The sequence below is a fragment of the Neoarius graeffei genome, chromosome 11, assembly GCF_027579695.1.
Source record: "Neoarius graeffei isolate fNeoGra1 chromosome 11, fNeoGra1.pri, whole genome shotgun sequence".
NCBI classification, from domain to species: Eukaryota; Metazoa; Chordata; class Actinopteri; order Siluriformes; family Ariidae; genus Neoarius; species Neoarius graeffei.
This window is the reverse complement of record NC_083579.1, coordinates 72,438,922-72,450,088: the sequence shown is the minus strand read 5'-3', so window position 1 is coordinate 72,450,088 and position 11,167 is coordinate 72,438,922. Positions and strand designations below refer to the sequence as shown.

Genomic DNA, 11,167 nt, shown 5'->3' with positions numbered 1-11,167 from the left:
CATGATATTATGCACTGTAGATGATGATATGTTCAAACTCTTTTCAATTTTACACTGTCGAACTCCTTTCTGATATTGCTCCACTATTTGTCGGCGCAGAATTAGGGGGATTGGTGATCCTCTTCCCATCTTTACTTCTGAGAGCCGCTGCCACTCCAAGATGCTCTTTTTATACCCAGTCATGTTAATGACCTATTGCCAATTGACCTAATGAGTTGCAATTTGGTTCTCCAGCTGTTCCTTTTTTGTACCTTTAACTTTTCCAGCCTCTTATTGCCCCCGTCCCAACTTTTTTGAGATGTGTTGCTGTCATGAAATTTCAAAATGTCTCACTTTCGACATTTGATATGTTGTCTATGTTCTATTGTGAATACAATATCAGTTTTTGAAATTTGTAAATTATTGCATTCCGTTTTTATTTTCAATTTGTACTTTGTCCCAACTTTTTTGGAATCGGGGTTGTATCTCTTTAGTCAAGCCTTTTGTTAATAGAGTTTATGAAGTAAAGGAGTAGATCTGGTGGGTCCTCAGGCATAGAGTGTTTTGGTGAACTGGGATGTATGGATGCTGTCAATCCCCCACTCGCTTGCTCACTCGAGTTTGTTGATGTTCTAGTGGGTAGATGCTTTATGTCCCCAGGCTCCCTCATGGCTGCGTTACATTCTGGCTCTCCCCTTTTAATTATGCTGTCATAGTTAGTCTTGTTGGAGTCCCTGATTGCACTCAGCGCAAAATGTATAGTGTTCTTACTCATCAAGTGACATTGGGCATACCTTACAACCTGTCTCCCCCCCCATCTGTCCCTCTGCTCCTCAGACCTGCCTGATCCATCCTGATGCCCTATGTCTGGCTGGAGTCTCAGCATGTCGCTCCTGTGAAGGACAGCCCCATATGGACAGTTGAAAGTTGCACTTGGAAGATGCTCTGGACACTTACAGAAATGCTTTTATGACTGAGGACTACAGTTGTTAAGTCAAGTTTATTTGTATAGTGCTTTTAACAATAAACATAGTCGCAAAGCAGCTTTACAGAATTTGAACAACTTAAAACATGAGCTAATTTTATCCCTAATCTATCCCTAATCTATCCCCAATAAGCAAGCCTGTGGCGACGGTGGCAAGGAAAACTCCCTCAGACGACATCAGGAAGGAACCTTGAGAGGAACCAGACTCAAAAGGGAACCCATCCTCATTTGGGCAACAACAGACAACATGACTATAACATTAACAGTTTTAACATAAAGTCAGTTTCGTTGATGTTATAAACTCTTCATTGATGGAAACTTGAGTGCAACACTGTTCATGACAACTGCAGTCCGAAAGTTAGCAAATCAACTGTAGTCCTCAGCCATAAAAGCATTACTGTAAGAGTCCAGAGTGTCCTCCAGGTGTGACTTTCAACTGTCCACATGGGGCCGTCCTCCACAGGAGCAATGCGATGAGACTCCAACCAGACACAGGGCATTAGGATGGATCAGGCAGGTCCGAGGAGCAGAAGAGGTCAGCATCTCGATCCCAGGACCAACATGTAACTCAGAGGGAAAAATTGGGGGGAGAGAGAGAGAGAGAGAGAGAGAGAAAGAACACAGGTTGTTAGGTATGCCCCATGTCACCTGAATAAGTAGGAACAATATACATATTGCACTGAGTACAAGCAGGGACTCCGGCAAAACTAACTATAACAGCATAACTAAAAGGGGAGAGCCAGAAGGTAACACAGGCATGAGGGAGCCCCGGGACATAAAGCAGCCAGCCACTACACCATCAACAAACTTGAGTGAGCAAGCAAGTGGGGGACTGACAGCATCCATACATCCCAGTTTACCAAAACACTCTATGTCTGAGGACCCTCCAGATCTACACCTTTACCTCATAAACACCATTAACAAAAGGCTTGACTAAACAGATATGTTTTCAGCCTCGACTTAAACACTGAGACTGTGTCTGATTCCCGAACATTACTTGGAAGGCTGTTCCATAACTGTGGGGCTTTGTAAGAAAAGGCTCTGCCCCCTGATGTAGCCTTCACTATATGAGGTACCAGCAGATAGCCTGCACCTTTTGATCTAAGTAGGCGTGGTGGGTCATAGAGGACCAGAAGTTCACTCAGGTACTGTGGTGCAAGACCATTCAGTGCTTTAAAGGTCAATAGTAGTATTTTATAATCAATATGAAATTTGATTGGGAGCCAATGCAGTGTGGATAAGACAGGGGTGATGTGGTCATATTTTCTAGTTCTAGTAAGGACTTTTTGCTGCTGCATTTTGAACTAACTGGAGCTTGTTTATGCACTTATTGGAACATCCAGACAGTAAGGCATTACAATAATCCAACCTGGAGGTAACAAAAGTATGAACTAGTTTTTCCGCGTCATGTAGTGATGTTAAATTTCTTATCTTAGCAATATTTCTGAGATGAAAGAAAGCTATCCTGGTGATATTATCAATGTGAGTTTCGAATGAAAGACTGGGGTCAATAATTACTCTGAGTTCTTTTACTGCTGCACATGAAGAAACAGAAAGGCCATCCAGAATTACTGTGTAATCCGAAAACTTACTTCTAGCTGCATGTGGTCCTAGTACAAGTACTTCAGTCTTGTCAGAGTTAAGCAGAAGGAAATTAATAAGCATCCAGTGTCTAATGTCCTTTACACATTCCTCAATTCTATTAAGCTGGTGTCTCTCATCAGGTTTTGCAGAAACATACAACTGTGTGTCATCAGCATAACAGTGGAAACTAATACAATGTTTACAAATAATATCACCCAGAGGTAACATATATAAAGAAAAAAGCAGTGGACCCAAGACAGAACCTTGTGGAACACCGAACTTTACCTCAGTATGTCTAGAAAAAATCTCCATTTACATCAACATACTGATAGCGATCAGTTAAATAAGACCTGAGTCAGGAGAGGGCTGTTCCCTTAACTCCCACAACATTTTCTAGTCAATCCAGAAGAATGGAATGATCAATAGTATCAAATGCTGCACTAAGGTCAAGCAACACAAGCAGCGAGACACAGCCCTGATCAGACACCAACAATAGGTCGTTTACTACTTTAACCAGTGCTGTCTCTGTGCTATGATGAGGTCTAAATCCTGACTGATACATTTCATGGAAGTTATTCCTATGTAAATATAAGCATAACTGCTGTGCCACAGCTTTTTCAAGGATCTTGGAGATAAAGGGGAGGTTTGATATTGGCCGATAATTGGACAGCTGGCAGGGATCAAGGTCAGGTTTTTTAATCAGGGGTTTGATAACTGCTAGTTTAAAGGATTTGGGTACATAGCCAATTGTAAGAGAATAATTTATTATTTTTAGAAGCGGTTCAATTACTTCAAGTGTTATCTGTTTGAATAGACGTGTAGGTAAGGGATCTAGTACGCAAGTTGAGGCTTTTGATGCAGAGATTAATGAAAGTAATTCAGTTTCTCTAAGGGGAGTAAAACATTCTAATTGCTGATCTGATACAGTTATATTGTTAACTACAAGGTCACTTACATTGTCTGACCTTAAATTAGTAGTTAGAATTTTTTGTCGGATATTCTCAATTTTGTCATTAAAAAAAATTATGAAGTCGTTGCTACTACATACTGCAGGTGTGCATGTGTCTATAGTGGATTTATTCCTGGTTAATTTTGCTACAGTATTAAATAGGAATCTAGGATTATTTTTGTTATCTTCTATTAGGGAGGAGAGATATGTTGATCTCGCAGCACTAAGAGCTTTTCTATACTTCAGGAAGCTCTCCTTCCATGCTAATTTGAACACTACCAATTTTGTTTGACGTCATTTACGTTCCAACTTTTGAGTGGTCTGTTTTAAAGTGCGAGTGTCATCATTATACCAGGGTGCTAATTTTTTGTCTTTGACCATTTTCCATTTAAGAGGAGCTACATTATCTAAAGTATGGCGGAACGTTGACTCTAAGCATTCAGTTGCCTGATCAAGTTCTGCAGGGCCTGACAGTGGCCCAATCAAAGTTGACTTGCTAACTTTAGGACTGCAGTTGTCATGAACAGTTTTGCACTCAAGTTTCCATCAGTGAACAGTTTATAACATCAACTAAACAGACTCCATGTTAAAACTGTTAAAAATCAGCCAAATGAGGATGGGTTCCCTTTAGAGTCTGGTTCCTCTCGAGGTTTCTTCCTCATGTCATCTGAGGGAGTTTTTCCTTGCCACCATCACCACAGGCTTGCTCATTGAGGATAGATTAGGGATAAAATTAGATCATGTTTAAAGTCATTAATATTCTGTAAAGTTGTTTTGCGACAATGTCTATTGTTAAAAGTGCTATATAAATAAACTTGACAATCTCAACTGGATCATGTTGAATTGTCCCTAAGAACTGTTCATGTAATCATAAAGCCTGTCCTCATCTTGTCCCAGGAGTCCTATTCACAACGTGAATCCTTCCATCCACCCATCCATTATCTGTAGCCGCTTATCCTGTGCAGGGTTGTGGGCAAGCTGGAGCCTATCCCAGCTGACTATGGGTGAGAGGCGGGGTACACCCTGGACAAGTCACCAGATCATCACAGGGCTGACACATATGTCTGTGAAGATTCTCAATCATCCAGGTCATAGTAAACTGTGGGTGGTAGAAAAGGGGCAACTGGACTTGCTTGAAGATTCTTGAAAACGTTTCACCTCTCATCCAAAAGGCTTCCTCAGTTCTGTCTGACTAATAGGGAGTATCTGATATTTATCCTCTCATGGATCAGAATCAGAATCAGAATTCTGATGACAAGCTCATCTAAGGTGTCGAGGCATCATGTTGATGTGGGTCACTGGAGGCTGGGTGTGAATGGCGAGTCATCAGAATTCTGATTCTGATTCTGATCCATGAGAGGATAAATATCAGATACTCCCTATTAGTCAGACAGAACTGAGGAAGCCTTTTGGATGAGAGGTGAAACGTTTTCAAGAATCTACAAGCAAGTCCAGTTGCCCCTTTTCTACCACCCACAGGCTGACACATAGAGACAAACTAGGTGTGAATTCATACTCACATTCACACCTACGGTCAATTTAGAGCCACCAATTAACCTAACCTGAATGTTTTTGGACAATGGGGGAAACCGGAGCACCCAGAGGAAACCCACACAGAAAGGCCCCGTCAGCCACTGGGCTCAAATCCAGAACCTTTTTGCTGTGAGGTGACAGTGCTAACCACTACACCATGGTGCCGCCCAACGTGAATCCACTAAACAGAAAATAAATTACTGGTAACTCTTACAGAAAGAGTTTGTTCACTGTTTCTTCTCAGGTCCTGTTACTTTGTCGGGACTGACACGCAAGCAGTATCAATGGTCCATTTTCTAAACTCTCTCTGTGGGTGGAGCTGTGCATGATATCAAATTATACATCAATCTGAAAAATCTTACATAGTTTGTAGCCTCGTCATCAAGAGTCGACATGATCAGAATTATCATAGTGTTTCAGTCTCTCTACTGGATTCAAGGTAACTAAAAACTCTGAAAGCAGCTTACGGATGATTACTGTAATATACAAAAATAAGAATTAAATAAGCAGACGCATGTGTGTTACAATAACACTTGATTTATTGTTTATTCACAGGAGTTGCAGGAGTGAATCATGTCTCTCAGCCCAACATAATCTCAGCTAAAATGGGTGAATCAGCCACAATGAACTGCTCACACACCAAGGGGTCAGATTATTATCTGATGTACTGGTTCCGTCAGTATCATGGAGAGAGCATGGAGCTTATAGTGCTCACGAACACCTTCAGCAATCCGGACTTTGGAAAATTCAACCAAAATAAATTTTCAGTCATTAAAACAGTTCCTGAGGAAGGATTTTTCACAGTGAAGGATGTGGATTATAATGACAGCGCTGTGTATTTCTGTGCTGTGAGAGAACACAGTGTTATAACCACAGGGCATAGCTGTACAAAAACACACAGTGTGAAAGGCAGGAAGAAATAGAGACACCTCCAGGGGGCAGTATAACACAACGAATCATGAACTCAACTCGATTAAACTAACAATGGCTCCACTCATGAATCACTTACAGTCTTGTCATGTTTGTGTTTTCAGAATTAGATTCACAATCATTGAGAATCACGACCCTCTGATTACAGACAAACACAATAACAGAACCTATTCCGTTCAGTCATTAGGAAACACTTTGTATGAGTTATAGAAGAAGAACAACTTTATTTATCACATGTCCACTTAAGCACAGTGAAATTCCTCTCTGCATTTAACCCATCTGAAGCAGTGAACACACCCATGCACACACACGTAAGCAATGAGCACACACACACATACCCAGAGCAGTGAGCGGCTATGCTACAGCACCCGGAGAGCAGCTGAGGGTTCGGTGCCATGCTCAAGGGCACTTCAGCCCAACCTCAGACCAAGGCTGATCCGTGTTAACCTAACCACGTCTTTGGACTGTGTGGGAAACCGGAGCACCCGGAGAAAACCCATACAGACATGGGGAGAACATGCAAACTCCACAGAGAAAGGCCCTCATCAGTCACTGGGCTCGAACCCAGAACCTTCTTGCTGTGAGGCGACAGTGCTAACCACTACACCACCGTGCCACCCAGCAGAGGAGGGATGCTTACACTCTCGTACTTATTTTAATACACACAACACAGCGACAAAACATGTGATCCGTTCTCATCTTTTTTTTTTCTGCCACACTATTGTGTCTCCAAAGTAAATCTATATATTTACATATAATATTTTATAAAGTCCATATGCAAAATTGAATGGACTGATTTATTATTTATCCGCCATTTCACAGGAAGAAGAATGCTGTGACAGACTTGAGTTTTATCTTAGTTTCATTCAGAGCACACACACACACACACACAGAGAGAAAGCACAGTACAGAGAGTCGACATGGTTACTGCACTCATTATCACCGTCCTGCTTTATTTCACAGGTGAATTTGTCCGACGTATAAAATTTTACATAATTTAGAAACAATTATGTCTCTTGGTAGGTTACTTGTTTTTGTTTCCTTTTTTTCCCCCAATTTGTCTTGATCTCTCTCTTTTTCTCTCCACAGGTTCTGGTGTTTGTTCTGTCATCCAGAATCCTCCTGATCTCATAAAAAAACCAGATGAGGTTGCTGAGATCAAATGTTCACACACTGTAAACTTCTATAATCGCATTCTGTGGTACAAACACAGCCAGGACACAGGATTTACACTCATGGGGTTCATTTTCAATACTTCTCCAAACCTGGAGGCAGAATTTGAAACGAAGATCAAACTGAGTGGTGATGGGACCAAAGACGGCTCTTTGACCATAAACAGTCTTTCAGTGAGCGACAGTGCTGTGTATTTCTGTGCAGCTTATTACACAGTGCTGTAGATCAGCTCACTTAATGACAAAAACCTTCATCTGATCCATGTTACCCCCAAACCAGAACACCTGCAGCTGTGGGCTGGATTTGGTTTCGTACCAATAAACCATATTTATCATTTCGGTGAACATTTTTATTTATAGTTTACACACAGTGATGTCATTTAAAAAATTGCACAGGTGAGGGCATGTGGATGAATTTTATTCGACTTCTTTCATATAAAATTATCAGAAAAAGTCCAACTCCTAATCTCAGACCTAAACCTCACTGCTTTCCATATAAATTGGGAAATGAAATGTGATACAAACATCTGATCGTACAGTGATTACCCCATCCTCACACGATCATATATTCACTACTCTACAAGAAGGAGAGACGCCTAAAGAGGGCAGTATAACACAACAAATCTGCAGCCTCTCGGTACAAAATCAAGCACATTTGAATATGGATACATTTATTTTTCAGTTCACATTTAATGTGGTTTTTTTTTTAATTAGTAGATTTATTAGCACTGAGAATCAGGACCCGACAGACAAATACAGAAATACAGAATACCTTCAGCTAACAGAATATGAACAGTGGTGAAGCGTTATTATTAGAGTTGGGACTTGAGCTCAGCCAAAACTTAGCCAGACACCAAAAAAGCAACAGGTCAAAGGATTTTGTAAGGGATTAGCGGCAGGCTGCCAGGTCGCTCCGTTGTGTGCAGCTATCGATGTTGATTTTAAAAGTGACTCAGGAAATTACATCAGGAAATGAATAATTAAGTCTGAGTGAAAAATACTGTAGTGAGTGTGCCGTGTGGAAGAAAAGTCTGGAGACAGAAATCTTAGTGTCTCAGTTGTTAGCCTGTGCTACTTGCTCTGGATAGCACTGTCTTGACTGCTTTATGAGCATTCACGAACACTACTGATGAATGACTCACGGTTAAGCTAGTGTTGGCCTTCCAGAAGGCCGAGGGTGATACATTTTTGGTCCCTCCCATAATAAATCAAAATTTGATTGGTTAATTCATCTGTCACTTCCTACATAAACATACACTGCCATGGCCTTCTGTCCCGGCAATGAAGTCCGAACCAATGAGTGAGCAGCTCTAAACTCTTCTCAGCCTGGAGACAGCAAACAAAAAAGTCTCATTGGATAACTCGATTTTAATGTTTTCAGGACAGTAACTCTTTAATTTCTGAAGCAAATTTGTGAGAATATGAGGCCAAATTAAAATTAGAAGAGAATAATCCATCCAAAGACATGCAGTTAGGTTAACGTGGGGCAGCCTTGGGCTGAAGTGCCCTTGAGCAAGGTACCTGACCCCTGACTGCTCCCCGGGCGCTCTGGTGTGGCTGCCCACTGCTCTGGGTGTGTGCGCGTGTGTTCACTGCTTCAGATGGGTTAAATACAGAGGATGAATTTCACTGTGCTTGAAGTGTGCATGTGACAAATAAAGATTTCTTCTTCTTCTTCTTCTTCTTCTAACCGCTTATCCTGTGCAGAGTCGTGGACAATCTGGAGCCTATCTCAACTGACTATGGGCGAGAGGCGGAGTACACCTCACCAAGTCACCAGATAATTTCAGGGCTGATACATAGAGACAAACAACCATTCACACTCTCATTCACACCTACGGTCAATTTAGAGTCACCAGTTAACCTAACCTGCATGTCTTTGGACTGTGTGGGAAACCGGAGCACCCGGAGGAAACCCACACAGACACGGGGAGAACATGCAAACTCCACACAGAAAGGCCTTCGTCAGTCGCTGGGCTCCAACCCAGAACCTTTTTGCTGTGAGGCGACAGTGCTAACCACTACACCACCGTGCCGCCCAGTACAGGAGTGATGCTTACGCTCTCGCACTTATTTTAATTCACACAACACAGAGATAAAACATGTGATCTGTTCTCATCTTTTTTTTTCTGCCACACTATTGTGTCTCCAAAGAAAGTGGATATATATACATATAATATTTTATAAAATCCATATGCAAAATTGAATGGACTGATTTATTATTTATCCGCCATTTCACAGGAAGAAGAATGCTGTGACAGACTTGAGTTTTATCTTAGTTTCATTCAGAGCACACACACACACACACACAGACACACACACACACACACACACACACGGACAGAGCACAGTACAGAGAGGCGACATGGTTACTGCACTCGTTATCGCCATACTATTTTATTTCACAGGTGAATTTAACAGACATATAATATTTTACATAAACAATTATGTCTCTTGGTAGGTTACTTGTTTTTGTTTCCTTTTTTTTTATTTGTCTTGATTTCTCTCTTTTTCTCTCCACAGGTTCTGGTGTTTGTTCTGTCGTCCAGAATCCTCCTGATCTCATAAAAAAACCAGACGAGGTTGCTGAGATCAAATGTGCACACACTGTAAACAGCTATAATTGCATTCTGTGGTACAAACACAGCCAGGACACAGGATTTACACTCATGGGGTACATTATCAATACTTCTCCAAACCTGGAGGCAGAATTTGAAACGAAGATCAAACTGAGTGGTGATGGGACCAAAGACGGCTCTTTGACCATAAACAGTCTTTCAGTGAGCGACAGTGCTGTGTATTTCTGTGCAGCTTATTACACAGTGCTGTAGATCAGCTCACTTAATGACAAAAACCTTCATCTGATCCATGTTACCCCCAAACCAGAACACCTGCAGCTGTGGGCTGGATTTGGTTTCATACCAATAAACCATATTTATCATTTCGGTGAACATTTTTATTTATAGTTTACACACAGTGATGTCATTAAAAAAATTGCACAGGTGAGGGCATGTGGATGAATTTTATTTGACTTCTTTCATATAAAATTATCAGAAAAAGTCCAACTCCTAATCTCAGACCTAAACCTCACTGCTTTCCATATAAATTGAGAAATGAAATGTGATACAAACATCTGATCGTACAGTGATTACCCCATCCTCACATGATCATATATTCACTACTCTACAAGAAGGAGAGACGCCTAAAGAGGGCAGAAAAACACAACAAATCTGCAGCCTCTCGGTACAAAATCAAGCACATTTGAATATAGAAACATTTATTTTTCAGTTCACATTTAACGTGTTGTTTTTTGTTTTAATTTGTAGATTTATTAGCAGTGAGAATCAGGACCCTACAGACAAGTACAGAAATACAGAATACCTTCAGCTAACTGATTATGAACAGTGGTGAAGCGTTATTATTAGAGTTGGGACTTGAGCTCAGCCAAAACTTAGCCAGACACCAAAAAAGCAACAGGTCAAAGGATTTTGTAAGGGATTTGCGGCAGGCTGCCGGGTCTCTCCATTGTGTGTAGCTATCGATGTTGATTTTAAAAGTAACTCAGTAAATTACATCAGGAAATGAATAATTAAGTCTGAGTGAAAAATACTGTAGTGAGTGTGCCGTGTGGAAGAAGAGTCTGGAGACAGAAATCTTAATTTCTCAGTCGTTAGGCTGTGCTACTTGCTCTCGATAGCACTGTCTTGACCACTTTATGAGCATTCGCAAACACTACTAATGAACGATTCATGGTTACAGTAAGCTCGCGTTGGCCTTCCAGAAGGCCGAAGGTGAGAAATTTCTGGTTCCTCCCACTAGAACTCAATATCTGATTGGTTAATTCATCTGTCACTTCCTACATAAACATACACTGCCATGGCCTTTTGTCCTGGCAATGAAGTCCGAACCAATGAGTGAGCAGCTCTAAACTTTTCTCAGCCTGGAGACAACGAACAAAACAATCTCATTGGATAACTTGATTTTAATGTTTTCAGGACAGTACCTCTTTCACTCCTGGAACAAATTTGATAGAAA

General features: G+C 41.1%; 2 gene segments (V, D, J or C); both read left to right on the top strand.

Annotated features, from left to right (window-relative positions):
* The first annotated feature begins 5,423 nt into the window (after positions 1–5,423).
* On the top strand, positions 5,424–5,953 carry LOC132893714 (T cell receptor alpha variable 38-2/delta variable 8-like). The segment is given in 2 exon segments: positions 5,424–5,469; positions 5,586–5,953. Coding segments are annotated over 2 exon segments (414 nt in total).
* Positions 5,954–6,809: 856 nt separating this feature from the next.
* Positions 6,810–7,357, top strand: LOC132893713 (immunoglobulin kappa variable 4-1-like). The segment is given in 2 exon segments: positions 6,810–6,923; positions 7,050–7,357. Coding segments are annotated over 2 exon segments (351 nt in total).
* Positions 7,358–11,167: the final 3,810 nt, after the last annotated feature.